The sequence below is a fragment of the Megalobrama amblycephala genome, linkage group LG7, assembly GCF_018812025.1.
Source record: "Megalobrama amblycephala isolate DHTTF-2021 linkage group LG7, ASM1881202v1, whole genome shotgun sequence".
NCBI classification, from domain to species: Eukaryota; Metazoa; Chordata; class Actinopteri; order Cypriniformes; family Xenocyprididae; genus Megalobrama; species Megalobrama amblycephala.
Window position 1 is genome coordinate 8,087,079 of NC_063050.1, and position 27,638 is coordinate 8,114,716.

The 27,638-nt window shown below is 37.6% G+C and overlaps 3 protein-coding genes across 4 annotated transcripts in view; all 3 read right to left on the reverse strand.

Moving 5' to 3' along the window:
• LOC125271224 (B-cell receptor CD22-like) overlaps positions 1–27,638 on the reverse strand; it is a 1,156,500-nt gene that overhangs the window by 127,597 nt on the left and 1,001,265 nt on the right. The window lies entirely within an intron of this gene.
• The window catches only part of LOC125271198 (hemicentin-1-like), a 987,774-nt gene that overhangs the window by 107,900 nt on the left and 852,236 nt on the right, over positions 1–27,638 (reverse strand). The gene's annotated exons all lie outside the window — the stretch shown is intronic.
• Positions 12,674–27,556, reverse strand: LOC125271203 (polymeric immunoglobulin receptor-like). 2 transcript variants are annotated; one of them, XM_048195208.1, is made up of 11 exons: positions 25,735–27,556; positions 25,351–25,647; positions 24,940–25,257; positions 24,546–24,860; positions 24,204–24,467; positions 16,071–16,118; positions 15,679–15,984; positions 15,327–15,602; positions 13,805–13,900; positions 13,549–13,595; positions 12,674–13,460 (listed from the first exon to the last, which is right to left on the reverse strand). In XM_048195208.1, the coding sequence occupies exons 1-11, from the start codon at positions 25,775–25,777 to the stop codon at positions 13,242–13,244; spliced, it is 2,229 nt and encodes a 742-aa protein (XP_048051165.1). In that variant the 5' UTR covers positions 25,778–27,556; the 3' UTR covers positions 12,674–13,241. The 2 variants fall into 2 exon arrangements, with proteins under 2 accessions (XP_048051165.1, XP_048051163.1); XM_048195206.1 differs by lacking the exons at positions 12,674–13,460; positions 13,549–13,595; positions 13,805–13,900; ... (1 more) ...; positions 15,679–15,984; positions 16,071–16,118 and adding exons at positions 22,135–22,364; positions 22,461–22,507; positions 22,709–22,804; positions 23,406–23,693; positions 23,770–24,075 and having other exon boundaries at positions 24,162–24,467.

The window sequence follows — 27,638 nt, forward strand, 5'->3', positions numbered from 1 at the left end:
ACATCAAGGTCGCTTAGACCGAGTTTACTCAGTTTACTACAGAGACTTAACTCAGGGGGCATACCGTCAACAACTGAGACGTGTGTCGTTTGGTGCATGACTTTCAGCTCATGACTGGTTGGATGCTGGGGACTGATGTCCAAGTCCTCCAGAGCTACACAAGGGAATACATCAGCTAACTTTGTATTCTTTCGCAAAGTTATGGGCTTGTCAGTAGCATTCAGCACCTTGACGGGGACCCATCTGTCATCACTCATGGATGCTACCACCCGCCCGATGACAATGTTCTTATGTGACTGTGACTTTGCAGGTTCAACGAGGATGGCACTTCCCTTGGAAACAGGTACAGTAGCAGGTAACCTGCCCCAAACGAGATGTTCTTGCTGAGGGCACAGCACTACGGCTTGGGTAAGCTTAGCCGTTCCTATCTTGCTGGGCATCTCAGTCCCATTCCATCTGTGGATACCGGACAACATGTCTAAAAACTGCATAATGTCTTCATTACCTGAACTTTCAGGTCGATTCAGGACACGCCAATACCCGTGAGTACTCTTCATCTGGCTGATAATGTACTTGATAACATTAGTGCCCAAGATCATTTCATCTCGCTGACCAGGAACAACTAGAGTGGGAACACTAACTGCATGTCCGTACACTTCCATCTCAAGCTGGTAAATGCTCTCAGGCTGAATGCTGACACCGCCGCAACCAACAAGGATGATATCAGGGTGTGTTTCACTGGGTGCGAGCACAACTCCAGCACTCTTCAACTTGCGTTCAGCCTCCCCATTCATGGTACAGACCATGGACCCACTGTCAAGTAGTGCACGTAATGTAACTTGGGCCCCTGCAATGACAATCATCAGTGTAAAATAGGCTGTCAGCTCTTTCCAACTTCATCACATTTTGATATAAGACACTTTTATCAGGAATTGCTTTGCAGCTTTCTTCATACAACAAAAGATCATCTTCATCGCTGAGGGTTTCACTCTTCCTGCTCACATCGTCCCCTCCACAATGCGAGCAGGTTAGTTTTCCTGAGAATGTGATGCAACGATCGGCTGGGAAGCTGGTTCTGTAACTTTAGGACAGTCTTTACGCTGATGTCCAACCCTCATGCAGATAAGGCACCGCCTTTCTCGCATGCAGTGTGAGCGAGTGGAGTGTGTTGTGTCCCCACAGACACGGCAAGACTGAATGCGAGCTCCATGTGTTTGAAAGGGCCTTGAAGGGTTGTGTACCGGCTGACTGGTTCGTTCCAATACTCTCTCTAACATGCTGAGGACACGTTCTAATGCATCAGAATTGGGTGAGACTGGATCAACTGTCTTGGGATGGCTACTTGGAGTGAATGCGGCAGCATTAATGGCAGTGATTTCACCTTCCATAACTTCAACGCTAGGGACTGCAGTAGCTGTTGATACTTGAAAGGTGCGGGGCTTAACTGTACTGGGAATTCTGCGAGACTGACTTTCCCTCTGATGTTCATCAATAGCCTCCTGTATCTCTTCGACTGACCATTTGCTCATAGGTTTGCACTTAAACACGCTGGACAGTTCAGGGTCAGGGCAGTTTCGTATGAACATCATGGCTATTTCTGCACTCATGTTCTCCATATTACCTCCACTACGTTCTAAATGGCTATTAGCTCGTTCAGCTGCAGAGTTCAATCTCACCCAGTAGTCTACGGGACTTTCTTTAGCTTTAGGCTGTGTTGCGTAGAAATCTGCCAATGGCAGAAGTGACACAGGGTGGTCACTGAAGTAGTGTCTTAACATGTCATAAATTTTCTCGACACTAGCTGGAGTAGAAGGAGCAGTGCTTTTTAGTCCCACTTTGATTATATTCTTAGCTCTTCCCAGGAGGTGACTCATGACTGTGTCGGCTTTCTCCTGTTTCGGGGCAGCTGCTTTTCTGTAAGTACAGTTCCATGACATCTATCCACTCTTGGACTGTGTACTTGTCACTCTCATCTCCTTTAAACATAGGTGGTTCTTTGATGTCAGACCTCACTATAAGGTTGACTTTGGGGGACTCAGGTGGGAGCTCAGTCTTTGTTAACTCTGATGGACTAGTGAGTAATGGGTTGGCTACACACGGACTAGCTAGCAAATGGCTGATGATGGACTCGCCAATCTGACTACCCAGCTCTCCTATTAACTCTCGTAGCTGCTGTGTGACATTGGGGCTACCATCAGAAGGAGTGGAACATGTTGGCTGTACTAACTCAGGATGAGGATTTACTTCTGTCACTGACAAAGTATTCGGGAATAACAGCTTTGGTAGGGTCCCTGTATTCTCTCTTACACTATACAGACCTCTACCCCTCCCAGCTAATGGAGTGAATATTTCAGAAGTATCTCGACCTCTTCCAGCCATACTGTATGGTAAAACAAATTGAATTCCAAATAAAAGAACACAAACTAATAAAATATGTAAATATACAAAGGTTACAGATGTGGAAAACACTCAATGAAATATCGAAATTGAGAACCCACAGTCTTCAGATGGAATGTAAGTGTCAATGTCAACGTCCAATACGTGCAAATGTCCAAAACGCACGTGCGTGTAAAGTGTACGACTCAGTCTGGGATTATGTGGAACTTCACTGTAAATAGATGAAAGTGTGTGTGTGCAAATGTCTGAATATCACTTGAAAATCCGCTGCATAGATCCTCTGGCCACACGGTACAGCATCTACGCGTCACAGCACACTGCTTGACCCCGGCGATCGGCTGCGGCTGACCAAATGGATCCGGGTCACGGCACCAGTTAGATGTAGCAGACTTCAAGTGGACACCACGGAAAGACAACCACACCACGGATGGGATGATGGGTTTATTCCCCTTAAACAGTAGTGTGAGGCAATATTAGAATATACACAATCAGGCCTACTCTCTCATTCCTGCTTCTCAGTCCGCATACACTTTGCGTCTGAGCACGAACGCTTAAAGGAGAAGCGATATAGAAATATTTAACAAGAGTAAATGTAGTGCTTAATTATCTCACACAACATGACAGTGCAAATAACGTAATAGAAAATACATAACATTCGTAAAAGTTAGCATTCAAATATGCTGTAAACTCATAGAAATGCATATGTAACGTACAATAAACTCTAAATTGCATCAAAATTTGATTGTTAAATCACTATGTGTACAATAAAGTTCTTTTTTGCACAAACACACTGTATCATTGCATGAAAACGTATCACGAGGCAGTTAGTATAGATGGTCTAGTATACACTCAAGTATACATACATTCTAAATCAACTCGCAAATAAATTCAAATTATAAAATAAACATTTAAATTAATGATCAGATTGAAACAACATACCTTAAACAGTAGTGTGAGGCAATATTAGAATATACACAATCAGGCCTACTCTCTCATTCCTGCATGGAAAAATACACGTGCAAACTTTTAACACGGTTAAAAGTACTACTTTCAAAGAAAATACGCTAATCTCACGAATACCAGTTATGACAGAAACTCTTAACAGTGTTTTAACATCATAAATGTAGCGATTACACTATAAGGAGACAGTTAATGCAGGATTTATGTGAGAGAGAAAACTACCTGCTTCTCAGTCCGCATACACTTTGCGTCTGAGCACGAACGCTTAAAGGAGAAGCGATACATTTCCCTTCGGTGTATCACTAATTAAGGCCCCACCTACAACAATTGATAGGAACTCCCAACCGGAACCATTGGGTATAGAACTAAATAAAAATTAATTTGATACAAGTTTTGCTGAAGTTAACTAAATTTACAGAACATTTCTCCTTGGAAATAAAAAAATATTAAATTAAACATATGCTTCAGTCAACTGGCTACATGAACAAAGAGTGAAATGCTGAGACTTGACTTCATCTGCTTCATCTTTAACTTTGGTTTTAAAATCATATTCATGAACAATGAGTCCATGAAATTATCAAATATTATGCCAGTGTCTAATTCCTCCAGATTGACTCTCATTTCAAATTCACAGGAAGTGTGTACAGTAAATCAGTGTCATAATGTCAAAGAACAGAAGAAGAATAAGAAACAAGCATCTACTCTGTCAACTACCACACATAACTTACACTAAGACTGTTTACAAAAACTAAGAAATTTAACAGGCATTAACACATATTTACCACATAACTTACACTAAGACTGTTTACAAAAACTAAGAAATTTAACAGGCATTAACACATATTTACCACTAGATGGAGCCAGATGTTTAAGACATTTGTGTTTGTGTTTTCAGTCTCAGACAAGTTGATGCTCTCAATAAACCATGTATTAGTTCAATGTTTTTGTCTCTACTTAAATGACACTAAGGAATTTCACAAAATGGTAGTTGTCATCCTGTTTCTGTAAGGTTACAGTTTGCATAATAAATCTATTCATTAAATGAGTTAATTTTATCATTTACCAATTTTTCAAAAACCTGTCAATCATCCCATTGCATTGTGGGGCAAGTTTTGCATGCAGTATTTACATTTCTTTCAGAAAATGTACATATACTTTGATATATGTAACAGTTTAAAAATATTATTGTTAAATTCAGCATAAATTTTGAAACTCTCCATTGGCTGTTGCGTCACTTGCGTTAGTGCACATGATATTGTGGGGCGGAGCTATTTAATCAGAGTCTCGTAGCTCGTCCTGCTGGTAAGCAATCAATAATTGCTCCGTCTTAATAATTAAGTTTGGATCATTTTCAAGCCCAAGTTTTAACTGTAAACTACACACAAAAGGTTACTTATTTTGTCTGTCAGCTCCTAGTTGTGTTAATAGAGTCAAATATGTGTTATTTGTGATTATACAATGAAGAGTGTATTAATTGGCCTGCTTGTAAACTCCAAACTTCTGTTTATTTCATTTAAGACATTAAATGCAACATCGATGCGCTGTATGCTGTATTCTCATAAGCCATATATGGTGCTGTTTTCCCAGGTACGTCTTACTTCGGTAAAGTTGGTTTTATATTCGACTTCGGTAAAGTTGGTTTTATATTCGCACATTCGGACTTCTGATAAATTCAGACTTTCCAATAAATGTGCAATAAATTAATGTTTGCGAATTTTAAGCAGCGATGTGATATCGACAACCAATGATTGTCAACTTACAACATTTTTCACAGTCGATCAAAATAGGCAAGTATTGTTTTAATGGCATATTTACTTGTGAATGTCCACTGAATGTCCAATGTAGTGTGATTAACAAGACTATTGAATACGGATGTCCGAATGTGCGAATATAAAACCAACTTTACCCAACTACATGCTCTGCTGTGTAACTGCGCCATCTTAAGCCGAGTTCAGACTGCACGATTTTAGCCCCGATTTTGGCTCGCCGACAGGTTTTGAGAAATCGCCGACAAATGCCCGAAATCACAGGCAAATCGGTGCTCGTTCACGTGAGTGACAATCACGCAGTGTGAATGAGCAAAGACGCGATCTGAGAGAATCGCCGACGAGTCGCCGACGCCCGTGAGATATTTGGCATGCTAAATATCTGGACCTGTCGGCGATTCAAAATCCTGCAGTGTGAAAAGTGTTCTGACTGAAAACTACATCGGCGATGACCGACAGCCAATGAGAGAGTAAGATACAGAGCAGCGGGGAGTTCGGGGAAGAGTTATAGACCACAACATCAGCAAGCATGGCTTTGTACACATAAACATTACAATTATATCAAACAGAACCAAAGCACAAACATTTGCTTGACCATCAACAGCAGCACATTGAAAAGTTATTTATTTACCTCCAACTCTCGTTGCAGAACACACAATCCACAGTCTCCTCAACCATTTCCTCCTCCATATTCTTCTTTTCTTTTTCTTGTTTTCGCTGCAAATCAGCGCACAGGCAATTCGTATTGCAAGCTTCTTGCGGGCTACCGTTTTTAATAATAATAATAACTCCGGTCTTGCACGCATGATATCGCGTTGTTTCCTTGTCACATCTCGCGTGTTTTTGGTTGTGAAACGTAGTTTGCGTGCCAGACAGAGTTGTCGGCGATTCTTCCTATCATGCAGTGTGAAACCTTCTGTCGCCGATCCATCGTGCAGTTTGAACACAGCAGCGACTGAATGCTGGCCAAGATGGTCATGCAGTGTGAAAAGATCAGTGACCCGACTACTTTGAAAATCGTGCAGTCTGAACTCGGCTTAAGGGCTGCGTTCTTCTCTCCTCATTTCATTTATATAAAATATGTAAAATGATGGTTACTTGAGTATATATTTTCACTGTATTAATGTGAATTGTCTGTATTAGTGTTTCATATTTTATTTTCATGGATGTATGCTTTATTTGGAATTTTGTCCACTATATGTTCACGATCACTTTGAGAAAATGTGTTATAATCAGATTCTCATAGCTCGTCCTGCTGACATTAAATGCAACATCGATGCGCTGTATGCTGTATTCTCATAAGCCATTTGGTGCTGTTTTCCCAGTTTTCTCTCATCACAGATACAGTAAAGCAACCCTGAGTGACCATCCACCTGTTCTCCGAGTGAATTTATTCCATCCACACACACAGTCACATATAGGCCTAATGTTCGAGTCCTTTTTATATTTCACAAGTTTTAGAGTAAAATGTTTAATATACTAATGTATACACTGTATCATGAAGCATTTCATAATTTATCACAGTCAGTTAACAGTGTTGTTTGAATCTGTAAAGATATTGTGAGATTCACGAGCCTCAGCGCGACCGTTATGCCGAGTTCAGACTGCACGATTTTCAAAGTAGTCGGTTCACTGTTCTTTTCACACTGCATGACTATCTTGGCCAGCATTCAGTCGCTGCTGTGTTCACACTGCACAATGGATCGGCGACAGAAGGTTTCACACTGCATGACTTTACAATAGGAAGAATCGCCGACAACTCTGTCTGGTGCGCAAATTACGTTTCACAACCAAACACACGCGAGATGTGACAAGGAAACAACGCGATATCACGTGAGACTGAGATGAAACGTCAAACAAACACGGGTGCTCCTGCTAAATTTCTACTAATTTTTCTTCCATTTCTTAGGTCCAAATAGACAGAGAAGAAGCCTTTTATTGAAACGAAGCCATGCTGGCTGATGTTGTGGTCTATAACTCCTCCCCGAACTCCCCGCTGCTCTGTATCTTGCTCTCTCATTGGCTGTCGGTCATCGCCGATGTAGTTTTCAGTCAGAACACTTTTCACACAGCAGGATTTTGAATCGCCGACAGGTCCAGATATTTAGCATGCCAAATATCTCACGGGCGCCGGCGACTCGTCGGCGATTCTCTCAGATCACGTCTTTGCTCATTCACACTGCGTGATTGTCACTCGCGTGAACGAGCACCGATTTGCCTGTGATTTCGGGCATTTGTCGGCGATTTCTCAAAACCTGTCGGCGAGCCAAAATCAGGGCTAAAATCATGCAGTCTGAACTCGGCTTTAAGGCAGGCATACACTGTGCGATTTTCGTCCGATTTTGAGCCGAATTCTGACTCGCGCGACTCTTTTTTGAGTCGGGCCGATTTTCAGCTTTGTTGTGTGTCGTTTGTCGTGCAGTGTTCGTGCAGTGTACACGGGGAAACGAGTGGCGATAAACCTCTCCCGACTGGCAATCGCATGGTCGGATGAAGTTCTGGCATGTCAGAAATTTGGTCGCCCCTCGTGAGGATATCGCACAGTTGAAGCAGAGCTACGAACCTACTTGCCTAAACTCTGTTTTTCCCCCCACTGCGCCTGTGCGAAAAAAGAAATTAGACCAATCTTCAGTGCAGCAAGAAAGAAAACGAAAAGAGGGAGATCTTTAAGTTCTGTAGCTATCAAACTAGCTGCAATTTAGCAAACTGTTGCTTACCTCCAGTTCGTGTTGCATGATGGATAAACCCACATCTTTCAAGCCACCTGGGTGTACATAACCGGTGCCCTTTTGTATTAATTTACTTGATCATTAATTTATATGTTTCGCTTTTCACTTCCTATTTACTCATGTGGGCTATTTAATATTCACTTTATTTTATTAAATGCGGAAATGTGAACTGTTGTCCATTATTTGGCAATTGGTGATAAAAAAAAAATGTCACGTCGCAATATAGGATTTTTTTCCATTTTAAACCAGGAAGGCGAGTCAGTGTCTACTTTATATTACACAAGCAATGTGCAAACTTTGCGCGAGAGTTATGCCGATGAAGACGTCTCAATCCCCTGTCAATTATTCACCAGCCTTTACAAAAAAATAAAAGTAAAACCGACGAGCTTTCGGTGCATATTCTCTCAGAGACAACGAGAGATAAATCCTACTTCAACCTGATAACGGTAGGCTATATATCTTAATTTATTTTCTTAATATTTCTCTTGTGGCCCATAAACTGTATGTAGTGGGTGAAAAAATGAGAAGTATTTCGTATTAAACAGGTTGTTTTTGAAGTGAAGCTGCTTTTCATTGACTGATTATTGCAGTCTGCGAACACATAGGCTACTGTTAATAATTTTAATTATATGCCTTTAATTCATTGTATAAATGTCTTTAAATAATTTTCAGTGAGGAGTAATTATAAGCTAATCAAATCTTTTATTATCCTCGCAGCGCGTCGGTTATGCGGTGATGCGCTATGAAATATTGCGGGTCAAATGAATTGTAATATCAATTTAATATTAAATAGGCCTACCCTATACTACTACTACTACTAATAATAATAATAATAATAGACTAATTATTATTATTATTATTATTTAATATATGAATTGGAAATGCTAAATCTTCTTGATATCCATAGCTGATGCTTTTGACGATATCTCTGGAAACATTGTCAATCGGCGCATCCCAGTACGTGGGTTTATCGTGCATATTTCAAACGCATAGTGTGAGCAGTCGAGTCATGTCTCGACCATCGGACCGCATAGTGTGAGCACATAAATCGTGCGTTTTGGTTTTCCATCGCACGCGATCTACTCGTACAGTGTGAGTTGGTAACCTTGCTGAAATCGCACAGATATCGCACAGTGTATGCTCGCCTTTAGTTAAAGCGCTGCTGTCAAGATCAAATAAAGTACCATGAAATCATTCATAGGCTTTGTATTCTGTAATTAAGTCTTCTGACGAGATAAAACACGTCTGTGTGAGGAACAGATGTAAATTTAATTGATTACTCACAGAAAATCATCTTCTCTGATGTCAGCTAAAATTTTGATTCACCCGCAAACTTTGTTTTCATTCAAACGGAAGCGCAGCGCTCAGCGCCATATAAGGAGAAAAGGGAGGAGTAGAAACTGAGCTTAAGTCTCATTGGGTTTGTGTTGTCGTGTCATATTTGAATATTTACAATCTAAATAAGAAGAGAAGGTTCTGTGTGTCACCGTGAATAAAATACAGAGTCAGACACAATTCGGCTCAGTGTTGATTCACATTCTCTTTTCTTCTGAGTTTGTTTGTCTTATCATCACAGAATAAAGCTGAATGACAAAATCAAACAATGTAAAATGTATCACTGCTACAGAAAGTAAAGATACTTTTAACATTTGAAAAGCAAGCAGATCTTTTATAATGAACACTTATTTATGACTGCATTTGGTTTCAGTTCCCTCTAGCAAATGTTTTTATTTGACCTGACTAAAACTAGCCTGGGTGCCAGCCCGAACCCCGCCCACAACATTTTTTGGACGGGAAGTTCGGTCTGGACTCGATCCATTGTGGAGTAATTATGCTCGGCTCCCAGAAGGCCGAGCCAATCAAATTGCCAGGGCGGGCTTTAATCGATGATGGACAGACTATCTGCGGTTACGTAACCACTCACGTCATCAAAGAGCGCTTGGGGAGTTTGATTGACAAGCGATCTAACCAATCATCTGCCATTTTGTCCGACAAAGCAGTCAGGAGTTAGAAGATTAACATCGGTGGAGTTAAACTTAAAAAATTGTGCATATTGACGTCTTTCCGCGTTTGAAACAACATTCATTCTCATGTTCATTTGATGCTATAAATGGACTAGTAGAAAGAGATGATCGGTTAACGAGCCTCTTGAGCTGAGGCGCTACAGCAATCTGTCACGGTCATGGTCACAACACATTAAAGAGCCACAAAACGGTTTTTATTGTTTGAATTTTTTTAATAACTACACAGTTTGAAAGCTGGGACTTTGTTTAATATCATAAGTAACCTGCTCTGTCTCGTCTGTCGATGTGTTGTCAGTTTCCTCTTTGCTCCGCGATGTATTTTCCACTGTGTGGCGTGACAGCGCCACGGCTTGTCGGACAAAGCAACAGTAACTAAGGGGGGTGAGTCTTTTACAACAATGATGGCTGTTGTTGAAGAACTGAGATGTGTAGATTCCGCCATCGCGTCCGTTATAGAAGATATCGACAGCGCATTAATTTTAAAAGAGGAACAGAGGACCGCGATCAAGGCATTTGATGATGGGAAAGATGTCTTTGCCGTCCTTCCTACGGAATTCGGCAAAAGTTTGATTTATCAGCTGGCCCCGATGGTCGCTAAGAAGAGTTCTGTTGACAACTGTGCGTCGCTCAACATACGTCACTTACTCTGTAGCTCTGATTGGTTGTAGGTCTATCCAGTTGAGGTCTTTCCTGGATCGGTTGAAATACGCCCCCATAATCAAAGCCCAATGGAGCAGTATCAGACTCATATTCTGACTAGAATTGAGTATGACCACGTCAGGCTAGACTAAAACCATTTGGAGCAGAATATATTAATAGAACAGAATAGCTGGGATTTATTTTATTTTTCATATATTATTATATATTATTTTTGGAGTGGAAAGTCTGTGTCCATCATTACTAAAATAATCACTTACTTTTCTTTTATCATGCCTGCAGAAGGCTGAAGAGCTTCTTGTTTTGACCTACAAAAGATAAAGAGCCAAAGAAAACCACAAGAGCATTTCATGTTGATCTTTATCACACTGACCACAGTCTCAAACAACCCTGTGAACACGAAGACCTGAGACACTTACAAGCAAGTCTGTACATCAAAAAAACAAAAAAAAACAAAAACAACTGGGTTAAAAAACTTTTTGGTTGGGCTGAATTCAAAATGAATTAAAAAATGCACACTATCATACGACTCTCACTATTACTGCCATACAAAGATATGATGATATTTAGAATTGGACCAGGAAAATAGTGATGAAAAAATCTTAATAAAACAATGAAATGCAAAGTAAATCTTGAAGATGTTACTTGTTTAAAGTGGTGTTGACATAAATGTACTAACAATACAAATGCATGACATTTAAAGAACTATTAAAGAGATCAATTCCCACAAGGATTATTTCATTATTATTATTTATTTATTTTGATGAGAAAAGTTCATCACTCTCAGTAAATGTTGGAGGTGAATTAGTGAAGGATCAGCTCTTAGTCTTTATTGTCTTCTGCTCTCAATGGATGTTGATCTTCTGTCTCTCTCTGTTCAGTCTCATGTGTCTCACTGTGGGTTTCCTGAGTAAGTCTGTTTAATTAAACTGAACTGAGACCCTGAACCTTCACCAGTTTCCTGTGGCTTTGAGCTGGACGGAAAAAACAGCCTGTTCATCACGCAAACACAAACAACACCTCCAGAGATCATGAGACACTTTGAGACAGAAAGTATCATCTATAAGTTAATGCCATGACAATGTTTGACATTTCAAACATAATGTAAAAAACAGCGCAAAAAATCTCTCTGATTCTACAACTTTAAAGGTGCCGTAGAACGTTGTTTCACAAGATGTAATATAAGTCTAAGGTGTCTCCTGAATGTGTCTGTGAAGTTGCAGCTCAAAATATCCCATAGATTTTTTAAATTTTTATTCATTATTTTAACTGCCTGTTTTGTGGCATCATTAAATATGTGCCGATTCAGGCTGCTTCCCCTTTAAATGCTCGCGCTCCCCGCCCACAGAGCTCGCGCTTGCTTTAAACAGCATAATCAAAGTTCACACAGCTAATATAACCCTCAAAATGGATCTTTACAAAGTGTTCGTCATGCAGCATGTCTAATCGCGTAAGTATGGTATTTATTTGGATGTTTACATTTGATTCTGAATGAGTTTGATAGTGCTCAGTGGCTAAAGCTAACATTACACACTGTTGGAGAGATTTATAAAGAATTAAGTTGTGTTTATGCATTATACAGACTGCAAGTGTTTAATAATGAAAATAACGACAGTCTTGTCTCCATGAATACAGTAAGAAACGATGGTAACTTTAACCACATTTAACAGTACATTAGCAACATGCTAACAAAACATTTAGAAAGATAATTTACAAATATCACTAAAAATATCATGATATCATGGATTATGTCAGTTATTATTGCTCCATCTGCCATTTTTCGCTATTGTTCTTGTTTGCTTACCTAGTCTGATGATTCAGCTATGCAGATCCAGATGTTAATACTGGCTGCCCTTGTGTAATGCCTTGAACATGAGCTGGCATATGCAAATATTGAGGGCGTATATATTAATGATCCTGACTGTTACGTAACAGTCAGTGTTATGTTAAGATTCGCCTGTTCTTCGGAGGTCGTTTAAACAAATGAGATTTATATAAGAAGGAGGAAACAATGGAGTTTGAGACTCACTGTATGTCTTTTCCATGTACTGAACTCTTGTTATTCAACTATGCCGAGGTAAATTCAATTTTTGATTCTAGGGCACCTTTAAATAACAGCTTTGGGAATTAAACAAGGAATAAGCAGAAAATATAAATGTTTATTGTTCAATGAATAAAAGATATGATTATGCAGTAAAACTCTGCATAACCACAGTTCAAACAGAGCAAGAATGAACTAAAAACATCAGCAAAAGTCTCTTGCATGAACAAAACAAAATCAAGTCAAAGAGAATCAATATTCAGAGACGAGAAAGAGAAAACATTTAAACAGCTGCTGTTAAAGAGACTTTATTAACTATAGTGTCTCTGCATGTGGAGTGGAAACTTTACAGTTTATTCTATAAGTGTCACTCAGTGGTTTTATTTCCTGTTTTTAATCACACCCTCAAATAAACTGAGAGGACAAACTCTGTACACACACCAGTAAACCTCTAAAGCACCTGCTATTTTAAACATGTGAAAGAAGAAACATGATCAGCAGAGGAAACTTTAAAGTGTCTCATGATTCAACAGACTGAACGACCCTGATCAATAAAACATCTGTTTAACACTAAACTGTGGATTATAAAGAGATTTTTATCAATGAACTGTAAACATAAGCAATACTGTTAGTAAAGTGTGCTGATCTGTGATCTGTTATAAGTGAGTTAGTTGAGTCTCATGCGGTGACTGACTGTGGCGTAATCAGAGTGAATCTGGTCCTTACTGAAGGAGACTGTAGCGTCACTGAGAGACTCTTCATGCTTCTGGAAACTGACAGACGCGTACAGGAGACCATCAGAGGGGATTGTGGGTAGTTCATGACTGTTCAATTGAGCTGATCCAGGATCTGTGAGAAAATCATGTCTGCTGTCTTCACATGATGACTGAACATGGAGAAAATATAAAACGTATTTTAAAAGGAGAAAATCTCATAAGCACAATATAAGTATAAACATACACACTGGAACTCACCATTGTATTTTTCTTCCTCTTTCTCTTGTCTGAAGTCGAGGTTCTTCCTAAATTCCCAAAACAAAATGAATTGATCAGTAAGAGAAAGACAAACTAGATCAAACTGGAGAAGAACAGCAGCATTTGAGACAGAAACTCATTGAGTCAGTGAGATTTTACTGCTGCTGACAGTCAGAAGATTCAAGCAGCTCAGAAATATATATATTAATTATTAATATAATTTAATAATTTTTCAACTGATAATAAATGATCAAACCTCGTCTCTTGTGTCTTAATTTACACACAGTCAGAGTTAATCCACCAATCAGCAGCAGAATCACACACACACAAATAATGATGATCATTAAGGAATCTGAAAATAAAACATACAGTGTTAATTAAAGAGAAACCAAGAGATACATGTAAATAAAACATTGTCTACAAAAGTATTAAAATGTATGGCATTCATTTTCAGCCCTTTTCTATCCAGCATAAATCTGTTTTAACACTTAAGGGTTATACATTTGATTAAAGTGTGAATAAAAACATTTTACATAAATGAAATATTAACAGAACTCTGTTTGCAGTGTTTTCATAAAGGAAATAGTCTAGTATTGTGAGGTAAATGTTCACGCTTTTTTTAATAAAGCTGAAATTTGTCTGCGGTAACAAGAGTGTATATTAGTCTCTCTTCTGCAAACGTACACATAACCTTTGTTCTACTTTATCTTTGTCTGTTGAGTGTCATGCATCTCACTGTGGGTTTCCTGAATAAAGACTGTTAATTTTTCACTGTCACATTAAACTGAGACTCTGAACCTTCAGCTCATTCCTGTGGTTTTGATCTGGAATGAAAACCTGTTCATCAAACACACTAAACACCTCCTGAATTGTAATGTTGGTTTATGTTGTGTTTTTATTTGTTGAGTGTCATTGCTCTGTGTTTTAAATGTTGAGTATTGGTGTCATTGTTAGATGATGCTTATAAGAAAAAAAAAATGTGTTGCAAGATGATGTCACATCTTTCATCTACTAACAGTAATGTTTTTGAAATGAGCTATTGGTAAATTTTCATGCTTAAATAATGCTAAAATCTTCATATTCATGCTAAGAATAGTTTGACAAACTCACAATCAGCCAGTTAGCTTCTTTCATATTCTAGCTTGTCTGGGTTTAAACAAAAGTTTTCATTTGTCACTTCTGACTTGGCTAGATCACAGATTTGAATATGAATATACAAGGTCCAAGATCCCCCAAAACGGAACACTGATCACCATTAAGGTGACTTCAAAACAATTATAGTACTAAACAATATAATTTCTTGCAGTGGCATCATGATTAAAGACAACTTTATCATGTAAATTCACAGTAAAGTACTGTGATGTAAACATCTTTCCGTTGTTGATTCATTTGTAAGAAATGACATTTGACATTAAGACGTAAGACATTTGTAAGAAAATGGGTGGAAAATAGGTTTATCATTTTTATGCAGTGAGAACAAATTAGTATACTGATATCTTGCAGGTTGTGGTCAGATGTTGATTCAGTAACTGCTCTAAGTGAGTTCGAGAGCCTTTTTGATGGATTCATTAAAATAACAGCCTTCACTTTGATGCTTCACTGCTGAAAAGCAGTCCAAAGCTAGCATTCATATTTCAAACATCAGAATACAATGCATTTCTCTGTGTGTTTTCTCAGTGGTCCCCATTGCCACATCAGTAGATCTGTCCCAGAGTGATTGTTCAAGTATTGATTTAAATCTGGCCCAAAGACAATGGAGAAATGATAAAATATCTTACCCTGCTTTACAGTGAGGTTGACTTTAGTGATGATGTGAGCTCCACACCAGTATATCCCAGAATCCTCTTCTCTCAGATCAGTGATGTTCACAGTAAAGACTCCAGTAGAAGCTTCATCACTGAAAGAGAATCGATCATCTCTGATCGTCTCCAATGAAACTCCATCCTTCACACACATGGAGGGTTCATGTGCTTTGCAGAAGAGTTTCTGATGTTCATCATGATGTTTGCACTGGATTGACATGTCATCTCCTTCATACTTAGTCAAGTTCAGCTCTGGAAATGATGAGAAATAGAAGAACATCAATTCACAGCCATAGTTTGATATATTCAGATGATAAACCTTCCTCACCCTCGTTCATGATGACGATCAGATGAGTGTAAAGATAATTCACGTCTCTCTCTAATGTCACTGCACACCAGTATTTCCCAGCATCCTCTGCTGTCAGTCCAGTGATGGTCCCAGTGAAGACACTTGCAGTGCCGTCATCATTCAGAGTCAATCTGTCAGTCTTGGTCTCTTTCTCTTCATTGAGAGTATTTCTATCTCTAGTGGAGCACTTCCCCTTACAGAGAGACTTTGACTTTGATTTATAGATTGAATCATAAGGGCAGATGATCTCAGCAGATTCTCCTTCACGTCTCACTACTGGAGCCGCTGCAAACACACAAACACAGACATTTAACACACATGATTCTGAATAGACTGTATTTACTACAATGAAATCATCTGAATTCACTCACTGATGAGGTTGAGCTGAATTTTGGTGTTCAGGGAGATGAAAGTCAAATGTGTGTCTCTGGTTTCTGCTCCACACCAGTAAACTCCAGCATCTCTCACGCTCACATTACTGATGCTCACTGTAAAAACTCTCTCTTCATTTCCCTCAGATGAACCATTCATTTCTGTCACTGTAGATGTGCTGATGTTTTGACAGATGTGATTATCATCCTCTTTGCAGAAATGAACTTTATGTTCCTCTGGAATCTGACAGCTGATGTTGACTTCTTCACCAAGATGAGCAGATGCTGCAACTGTAAACAAAGAGGAAATGCTGTACATAAAAATCAGAAGAAGTCAAAATCTGCTAAAGAGTAATAATGGAAACAGTTTTAAAAAGTGATTTTTCACTATTTTTATGGGCTTAAATAAAAAGATATTTTGTTATAAGAGACAATAAAAACAACTTTGTGCATCAATACCACTACTTTCCTGGTTAAAAAAGGTAAAGGTTAACTGTCAAAAGTCAATGAATTTGCAACAACTGAATGTCACATTTTTGGTAAACATAACATGCAATTTTATAACATTTAATTTATTTAAGCCTCAAAACTTTGTTTCGTAAAATAAGTATAATGAAGTACACAAAAAGCATTTCAAATATCTCCAGCAGATTTTATAATTACACAAAAACCTTTTTACCAACCTTTAAAAACATACCTAATCATAGTTCACCCCTCACGCTCATTCTGTCAAAAACTCAGGCTAGCTGTCGTTTAGAGCTAAAAATATTGTCATAACACACTCATGGGCATCAATCACTTCACTGAATACTTGCCAGCTAAGAAATAAATAACAAGTACCTCATGATTAATTTCATCAATGTATATCAAAAAATAACACCCACAATACACAGCAGTCATGCCTTTCAGATTCTTTTCATATGATTTTAGGTTTTTTATTGAGGTTGTTCACATTTGGATCTTGGATCATCATATGAGTCTAGACATGCCCACTTTATCCATCAATCACAAATATCACAAAAATCTTCTTTTTTTTTTTTTTTTGACAGACTTGATTGAGAGTTTGATCTACTTACTAATAATATGTAGATGAACAGTATTAATAATGGAGTAACTGTACGATTGTCCTCTGATCCAAACTCCACATAAATAAACTCCTCCATCATCTGGTCTCACAGCAGTAATTCTCACATTGAAGAGATTTTTATGTCTGTCATCAGAAACACTGAATCTTTCTTTCTTCTTCCATGTGCTGTAAATCATCTCAACTGAGTCTTTTCCTTCTTTGAATATGATCTTGGGATCATTAATATGATTCTGTGAATATTCACAGCTGAATGTTGCAGTTTCTCCAATATTCACCATCACTCTCTTTGACACTTTACAACAGGAATCTGCAATTCACAAAACTATATATATATATATATATATATATATATATGAAGAGTTCAGATGCAAAAGCCTCTAAGAAATTTTCTTCTAAAATGAGCATTTTTATCAAGCTTGTATGTTTAGGTTCAATAACTTCACTTTCATGTCAATTAATAGGTCATTTTCATTGCCATTAAAGTGTATTAACTGAACATAAACATACAAGCTTGATAAAAATGCTCATTTTAGAAGAAAATTTCAGATGGCACTTAGAGGCTTTTGCATCTGAACTCTTCATATATATATATATATATATATATATATATATAAAAAGCTTTGAAATGGTCAGTAGTTCAGTTTATTAAACAGACTTTGCTCTTAAAATGACTGACCGTTTTTCACATTCAAAGTCATTTCAAGGTGCCAGTGACCATTAACCCAAATCCAGTATATTCCAGCATCTTGTTGATTCAAACTTCTGATGTAGATCATGAGGTTTTCATCACTGTTTTGAAACAGTGTGAATCGTCCCTCATTAATCCACTTATCATGTTTCTTATCATTTATTATTGTTCCCCACTCAGATAATCTGGCCATATATTTAGCAGAGTGCCTGAACCAAACCTCCCCAGAATCAACAAGAAGACTTCCTCCAGAATATCCAGTGACACTAAAGCATCTCACTGCACCTGTCAATCAGATTGATACTGTGATCAGAAACCTCATGAACAGAAAACAGCATCATTACTGCAGTGATGAAAGAGAAAAGCTCTGACCTGAGATCAGGTAGAAAGTGAAGAAGATGAGGAGGATCTTCATTGTGAGTTGAGTTCAGTCTTCTTTATGCTGAATGTTCTCTGTGTGAATCTCTCTGTCTCTACATCTGTCTGCTTTAGTTACTTCCTCTTTCTTCAGCTCTTTATCAGTAATGAGCAGCTTTACTGGCCCCTCCCACCATCAGCACTGACTGAATATTACATTAATCACACTGAAAGAGCGCCACCTAGTGGAGGATACAGTGTCTGATACTGAGAGATCATACAGGGTTCATCTTCTCTATATAAGGACTAATGACACTGAAGATAATTGATCAGTGTTATTTAAATCTTCCACTAGAGGGCGACAGTATAATTTACATGTGATGTGTCTATAGGGGGCCTCAGCAAACTTACAAAGATAAAAATAATTTAAAATGAAAGAAACATATTAAGCAACTTTGTCTTTATTAAATAGCATCATCTTCCTGTGATTCAGGGAAATTAAAAAAATAATAATGTTTTGACATTTAAGTTTTTGACATGTTTATCAGCTGTAAGAAAGTTTTTTATTAGGAGGAAACAGACATTTGACTTGCAGGTGAAATACTTCATGCCTATAAAAATAATATCATATGTTTACATTGATCCAAATATGAAGCTGATCCTGTGGCCATATGAGCTTCCATAAGTGTTGTAACTTGTCCTCTAAGGCTACACTCAGACTGTCAGTCCAAATACTATTTTTGATCATATCTGAAAGACATCCAATCAGATTGGAATGACAGTGTGAACGTAGCCTTAGAAGGCAAATGTATTCAGATTGTGTCTGCAGTGTTTCTAGTCTGTCACTCCTCAGATCATCAGAGGCTCATCATCTGAAGTCTGAGTCTGATTGCTGCTTCTGTCACTTTAACAGGCAGTTGTGGATTCAGCACCACAGACAGCAGCTGTCAATCAAACTTCAGCATCACTGATGACAGTTTAACAACACAAACTGAACAAAGAGTGAAATGCTGACACTTGACTTCATCTGCTTCCTTTGCTTCATCTTCAACTTTGGTTTAAAAATCATCTGCATGAACAATGAGTCCATGAATATTATTCCAGTGTTTAATTCCTCCACATTGACATCAGATTCACAGGAAGTGTGTAAATCAGTGTTGTTTATTATTAATCAGAACAGATTCAGAACAAGAAACAATCTACTCTATCAACTAACACACCATAACCTACACAAATACCATTTCACTAAAAACAAGATATTTAACAGTCATTAACACATATTTACCACTAGATGGAGCCAGAGGTTTGAATAAGACATTTGTGTTTGTGTTTTCAGTCTCAGACAAGTTGATGCTCTCAAGAAACCATGTATTATTTCAATGTTTTTGTTGTCTCTACTTAAATGAAAGTAAGGAATTTCACAAAATGGTAGTTTTCATCCTGTTTCTGAAAGTTTTCATTTATATTTATGGAATTAATTATATAATTATATAATTTACCACATTTTTTAAAGACCTGTCAATCATCCCATTGCATTGTGGGGCAAGTTTTGCATGCAGTATTCAAATTTCTTTAAGAAAATGTACATATAGTTTGATATAGGCCTAATGTTCGAGTTCTTTTTATATTTCACAAGTTTTAGAGTAAAATGTTTAATATACTAATGTATACACTGTATCGTGAGGTATTTCATAATTTATCAGTCAGTTAACAGTGTTGTTTGAATCTGTAAAGATATTGTGATTCACGAGCCTCAGCGCGACCGTTAGTTAAAGCGCTGCTGTCAAGATCAAATAAACTACCATAAAAGTCATTCATACGCTTCGTGGTGTTTTTCAAGTGTTCTGAATACATAAAACAAGTATGTGTGAGAAACAGATCTAAATGTAATCGATTACTCACAGAAAATCTTCTTCTCTGATCTGTCAGTTCAAATTTTGATTCACCCGCGAACTTTGTTTTCATTCAAACGGAAGCGCAGCGCTCAGCGCCATATAAGGAGAAAAGGGAGGAGCAGAAACTGAGCTTAAATCTCATTGGGTTTGTGTTGTCGTGTCATATTTGAATATTTACAATCTAAATAAGAAGAGAAGGTTCTGTGTGTCACTGTGAATAAAATACAGTCAGACACAATTCGGCTCAGTGTTGATTCACATTCCCTTTCCTTCTGAGTTTGTTTGTCTTATCATCACAGAATAAAGCTGAATGACAAAATCAAACAATGTAAAATGTACAAGATCTGAACAGTTGGACCTTTAACATTTGAAAAGCAATCAGATCTTTTATAATGAACACTTATTTATGACTGCAGTTGGTTTGGCTTATTAGCAAATATAGTTTTGGGATTTCAGTTCCCTCTAGCAAATATGTTTAGTTGACCTGACTAAAACCATTTGGAGCAGAATAGATTAATAGGAATAGCTGGGATATATTATAAATAATATTATTATTTTTCATATATTAAATAAATTCACAGCATCTTTTTATGGAGTGGAAAGTCTGTGTCCATCATTAAGATAAACATTTCCTTTTTTATCACACCTGCAGAAGGCTGAAGGGTTTCTTGGTTTGACCAACAACCATAAATAGATTAAAAGAAAACCACAAGAGCATGTCATGTTGATCTTTATCACACTGATCACAGTATCAAACAACCATGTGAACACAAAGACCTGAGACACTTACAAGGAAGTCTCTTTAACCTAGTTAAAAAAAAAAAAAAAAAAAAAAAAGGGTTAAAAACCTTTTTGGTTGGGCTGAATTCAAAATTAATTTAAAAATGCTCACTATCATACGACTCTCACTATTACTGCCATACAAAGATATGCTGATATTTAGAATTGGACCAGAAAGATGATGAAACAGTGAATTTCAAATTAAATCTTGAAGATGTTACTTGTTTAAAGTGGTATTGACATAAATGTACTAACAGTACAAATGCATGACATTTAAAGAACTATTAAAAACCCTCAAGGATATTTTTATTTTATTTATTTTGATGAGAAAAGTTCATCACTCAGTAAATGTTGGAGGTGAATTAGTGAAGGATCAGCTCTTAGTCTTTATTGTCTTCTGCTCTCAATGGATGTTGATCTTCTGTCTCTCTCTGTTCAGTCTCATGTGTCTCACTGTGGGTTTCCTGAGTAAGTCTGTTTAATTAAACTGAACTGAGACCCTGAACCTTCACCAGTTTCCTGTGGCTTTGAGCTGGACGGAAAAATGGCCTGTTCATCACGCAAACACAAACAACACCTCCAAAGATCATGAGACACTTTAAAGTATCATCTATAAGTCAATGCCATGACAAATAAAAATAACTCTTAAATAACAGCTTTGGGCATTAAACAAGGAATAAGCAGAAAATATAAATGAATATCTTTCATAATCATATCTTTTATTCAATAAATAAAAGATATGATTATGCAGTAAAACTCTGCATAACCTCAGTTGAAACAGAGCAAGAATGAACTAAAAACAACATCAGCAAAAGTCTCTTGCATGAACAAAACAAAATCAAGTCAAAGAGAATCAATATTCAGAGACGAGAAAGATAAAACATTTAAACAGCTGCTGTTAAAGAGACTTTATTAACTATAGTGTATCTGCATGTGGAGTGGAAACTTTACAGTTTATTCTATAAGTGTCACTCAGTGGTTTTATTTCCTGTTTTTAATCACACCCTCAGATAAACTGAGAGGACAAACTCTGTACACACACCAGTTAACCTCTGACACACCTGCTATTTTAAACATGTGAAAGAAGAAACATGATCAGCAGAGGAAACTTTAAAGTGTCTCATGATTAAACAGACTAAATGACCCTGATCAATAAAACATCTGTTTAACACTAAACTGTAGATTATAAAGAGATTTTTATCAATGAACTGTAAACATAAGCAATACTGTTAGTAAAGTGTGCTGATCTGTGATCTGTTATAAGTGAGTTAGTTGAGTCTCATGCGGTGACTGACCGTGGCGTAATCAGAGTAAATATCGTCCTTACTGAAGGAGACTGTAGCGTCACTGAGAGACTCTTCATGCTTCTGGAAACTGACAGATGCGTACAGGAGACCATCAGAGGGGATTGTGGGTAATTCATGACTGTTCAATTGAGCTGATCCAGGATCTGTGAGAGAATCACATCTGCTGCCTGCACATGATAACTGAACATGGAGAAAATAGAGAGAAAATGTACATTGAAACGAGAAATTATCTCTTAAGCACGATATTTATACAAACACACACACACTCTGACTCACCATTATATTTTTCTTCCTCTTTCTCTTGTCTGATGTCGAGGTTCGTCCTAATAACCCAAAACAAAATGAATCAATCGGTAAGAGAAAGACAAACTAGATCAAACTGGAGAAGAACAGCAGCATCTGAGACAGAAACTCATTGAGTCAGTGAGATTTTACTGCTGCTGACAGTCAGAAGATTGAAGCAGCTCAGAAACACTCAAAAAACAAATTATTAATTTGTTTCAACAGATAATAAATGATCAAACCTTGTCTCTTGAGTCTTAATTTACACACAGTCAGAGTGAATCCACCGATCAGCAGCAGAAACACACACACACAAATAATGATGATCATGGAGGAATCTGAAAATAAAACAGTTAATTATAATTCACATATTAGGAAATACATTTGACTGACTATTAATTGATAGAATGAAACTAAATTATGGGAACATTTTAGTCTCTCTTCTGAATTAATCGGCATTGGCTGATTGTGCCGCAAATTAGGTTGATTAATAGGTAGGTGGATCTGCGAGCAGAGAAAACCCCATATCAGTAGACCTCTAGTCTCACTGTGGAATTTTTCTATATGAGATTATCAGGAATCACAAAAACATTCAAAACTGGGAAAATACATAAAGAATACAGGTTTGGAATAAAGTGGTATAAAAATCCAGAGATCCAGATGTCAGAATCAGAATCTAAAATATGTGTATTGCCAAATATGTTTGCACATACAAGGAATTTGTTTTGGTGACAGAAAAAAATGTGCAGTATAGGTCAATAATTTTATCTAGTGAAGATACATTTTTATATAAATATCTACTTAGTTGAATGAAATAATAGAACAGAAGTTTCAGTGCATCCACTTTAAGAGCAACAAAAGCAATATTGTATATTAAAGTCAGACTGAGTGATTGTTCAAGTGTCCATATTTGACAATGCAAATAAATGAAACTCTTACCTTTATCCTTATTCTTGTTGACCTTTAAGTGCACTTTAGTGATGATGTGAGCTCCACACCAGTATATCCCAGAATCCTCTTCTCTCAGATCAGTGATGTTCACAGTAAAGACTCCAGTAGAAGCTTCATCACTGAAAGAGAATCGATCATCTCTGATCGTCTCCAATGAAACTCCATCCTTCACACACATGGAGGGTTCATGTGCTTTGCAGAAGAGTTTCTGATGTTCATCATGATGTTTGCACTGGATTGACATGTCGTCTCCTTCATACTTAGTCAAGTTCAGCTCTGGAAATGATGAGAAATAGAAGAACATCAATTCACAGCCATAGTTTGACATATTCAGATGATAAACCTTCCTCACCCTCGTTCATGATGACGATCAGATGAGTGTAAAGATAATTCACGTCTCTCTCTAATGTCACTGCACACCAGTATTTCCCAGCATCCTCTGCTGTCAGTCCAGTGATGGTCCCAGTGAAGACACTTGCAGTGCCGTCATCATTCAGAGTCAATCTGTCAGTCTTGGTCTCTTTCTCTTCATTGAGAGTATTTCTATCTCTAGTGGAGCACTTCCCCTTACAGAGAGACTTTGACTTTGATTTATAGATTGAATCATAAGGGCAGATGATCTCAGCAGATTCTCCTTCACGTCTCACTACTGGAGCCACTGCAAACACACAAACACAGACATTTAACACACATGAATCTGAATAGACTGTATTTACTACAATGAAATCATCTGAATTCACTCACTGATGAGGTTGAGCTGAATTTTGGTGTTCAGGGAGATTAAATGTGTGTCTCTGGTTTCTGCTCCACACCAGTAAACTCCAGCATCTCTCACGCTCACATTACTGATGCTCACTGTAAAAACTCTCTCTTCATTTCTCTCAGATGAACCATTCATTTCTGTCACTGTAGATGTGCTGATGTTTTGACAGATGTGATTATCATCCTCTTTGCAGAAATGAACTTCATGTTCCTCTGGGATCTGACAGCTGATGTTGACTTCTCCACCAAGATGAGCAGATTCAGTCACACTCTTGGGATAATTTTCATCTACAAACTAAGACAGTTTACATAAAAATCATATCAGATAATTCAAACACACAAGATACAGTATTTCATGTTCCTCACCATCCGTGACGTTCAGCTGAAGTTCAGTGAAGCTCTCAGTATAGTGAGACACATTCACTCCACACCTGTATGTTCCTGCATCTGCAGCTTTCAGCTCTCTAAAAAACACCATCAAGACTCCTGCTCTGGTGTCGTCATATAAAGAAACATCTCCATTCTCCATCCATTCATCCTGAACTCCTGGATTCTTCCTCTCTGAACATCCATATGATTCTTTACAGATGTATTTTGGATTGGTTTTGTATTGAGGATGTTCACACTTGATCATCATACGACCTCCTGAGTATCCGATCGCTCTAGACACGCCCACTTTAGCTGTCAATCACAAATACCAAATTTGGTAGAACCGTTTGGGAGAAACTTTTATTCCAGATTTGCATGAGAGTTTACTCACTAACAACATGTAGATGAACAGGTTTAATAATGGAGTAACTGTACGATTGTCCTCTGATCCAAACTCCACATAAATAAACTCCTCCATCATCTGGTCTCACAGCAGTAATTCTCACAGTGAAGATATTTTTCTGTTTGTCATCAGTAATTCTGAATCTTTCCCCATCATCCATTGTACTGTAAATCATCTCAATAGAGTTTTCTCCTTCTTTGAATATGATCTTGACATTGTTATCATAATTCTGTGAATATTCACAGCTGAAGGTGGCAGTTTCTCCAACATTCACCATCACTCTCTTTGACACTTTACAACATGAATCTGTTATTCAGATAATAAAAAAAAAAATGCATTTCACATATAAAAGCTTTGAAATGATCAGGAATTTTGCTAAGACTTTGATTTTAAAATTACCTTCTTTCACTTTCAAAGTCATATCGATGGACCATTTGCCACGAACCCCAATCTGGTAAGTTCCAGCATCTCGTGTGTTCAGTTCTCTAATGTAGATCATCAAGCCTCCATATTCATTGCAAAATAAAACAAATCTTCCTTCATTAATCCAGTTATCATGTTTTATATAATTTATTATTGTTCTCCACTCAGGTATTTTGGCCATATATTTAGCGGAGTCACTGAACCAAACCTCCCCAGTATCAACAAGAAGACTTCCTCCAGAATATCCAGTGACACTAAAGCATCTCACTGCACCTGTCAATCAGATTGATACTGTGATCAGAAACCTCATGAACAGAAAACAGCATCATTACTGCAGTGATGAAAGAGAAAAGCTCTGACCTGAGATCAGGTAGAAAGTGAAGAAGATGAGGAGGATCTTCATTGTGAGTTGAGTTCAGTCTTCTTTATGCTGAATGATCTCTGTGTGAATCTCTCTGTCTCTACATCTGTCTGCTTTAGTTACTTCCTCTTTCTTCAGCTCTTTATCAGTAATGAGCAGCTTTACTGGCCCCTCCCACCATCAGCACTGACTGAATATTACATTAATCACACTGAAAGAGCGCCACCTAGTGGAGGATACAGTGTCTGATACTGAGAGATCATACAGGGTTCATCTCTATATAAGGACTAATGACACTGAAGATAATTGATCAGCGTTATTTAAATTTTCCACCAGAGGGCGACAGTATAATTCACATAATGTGTCAATAGGGGGCCTCAGTAAACTTATAAGGCAGCTTCAAGGTTAAAATAATTTAAAATAAAGAGAAAATGCTAAAAATGCAAGATACTGTAGTAAAAAATATACCACATACAACTGACATAATTGATATATCATGTAGGGTTGGCTCAATACCACAATTTTGGCTTCGGTACGGTACCACAGTATCAGTAATATTAAATCAATGTCATACAGGGTCTGAATTTCGGCAGAGGTATTGTGCATAATTACTCATTTCCAGCAGGTTTTTTGTTTATAATAAAGGAAATTACTGCAAACATTTATTAGTGTATTGTTCCAAATATAAGACAGTGTTTTTTGTTTTGTTTTTTTCTTGGAAATACATCTGAAAAAATGGGATCGTCTTATATTCAGGGTCTAGACTATTACATGTGAAGTACGCCCATCTAATCTTCCAATTAATACCAAGGTATAAAACCAGCATCTCACCTCTTCCTGTTGTAGTTCTTTCGGCTCCCCTCCTCCTCATTTTTGTACAATTTTGCCTGTTATAGGGGGGAAATCGGAGCTCGAGCAGAATATCCTCTCCGAGCCCCTCTATAGCAGACAGCAAGCCAAATCTGTTTACCACTCACGCTAAGATTATATGAGCACACAAACTCGTGAACATGGTGTTGCAGAAACAGTCTTAAAAATGCTAACAGTCAAAGAAAAGCTTACCGTGGTCCTAGAAGCAGCGTCTTTGAAGAAATTGACAAGCAAGTATGCCAGTACATAGCCGAAAAAAGAAATGAGGGGCTGCCCATAACCAGATCTATCACTCAGCTGAAGGCACTGGATATCACCAAAGAGCTGAACTTACCCACTAGAGAGGCCCCATTTCTTATTTCGGCTTTCTTAGTGATATGCTATTTAGGTGAAAATAGCGATAGATTCTATTTACACCATGTAAACGTATCGGTTCTTTGCAATAAGAGTAAATAGTAATTAGATGCTATCTATACTTCATGTTCGCAGATATTATTTGCACCCCAATGTTTTTGCACATTAACAGGATGCAATAATAGCCCAACCAGACATTGGTGGGCGGAGCTAGTGTAAATAGCATTTGCCAACAAGGGACGATATTTGCACTTAGTGTAAACAGACACTGTTATTTTTATGGCATGCCATAACGTGTTTATTTTAAAATGTGATTGTTGGTACATTTTAACAGTATTTACCACACTTTCAATACAAAAATATGCAATATGAAAATATGAAAAATATGCAATTTGAAAACTGAAAAAGGTACATCTTGAAAAGGTAGGTCTTAAATTCAGGGTTGTCGAAAAACGCGGTTTTGGCGGAGGCACTTAGAAGGCGATCATCTGTTCATATAAAGTTGTATTTTTTTTTTAGAAAATGAGCCATCGTTTCGCTAGATAAGACTCTTATTCCTCGTCTGGTATCGTTTAAAGCCCTTTGAAGCTGCACTGAAACTGTAATTTTGACCTTCAACCGTCTGGAGTCCATTGAAGTCCACTATAAGGAGAATAATCCTGGAATGTTTTCATCAAAA

Excerpts from the sequence above, each read along its gene's own strand:
- LOC125271203 (XM_048195206.1), bottom strand. The coding sequence starts at position 25,777 with ATGAAGATCCTCCTCATCTTCTTCACTTTCTACCTGATCTCAG. Across the intron at positions 25,258-25,350 it reads GACTTTGAAAGTGAAAGAAG|ATTCATGTTGTAAAGTGTCA; the intron begins GTAATTTTAAAA and ends TCTGAATAACAG. Across the intron at positions 22,365-22,460 it reads AGAGGAAGAAAAATATAATG|TTATCATGTGCAGGCAGCAG; the intron begins GTGAGTCAGAGT and ends CTCCATGTTCAG.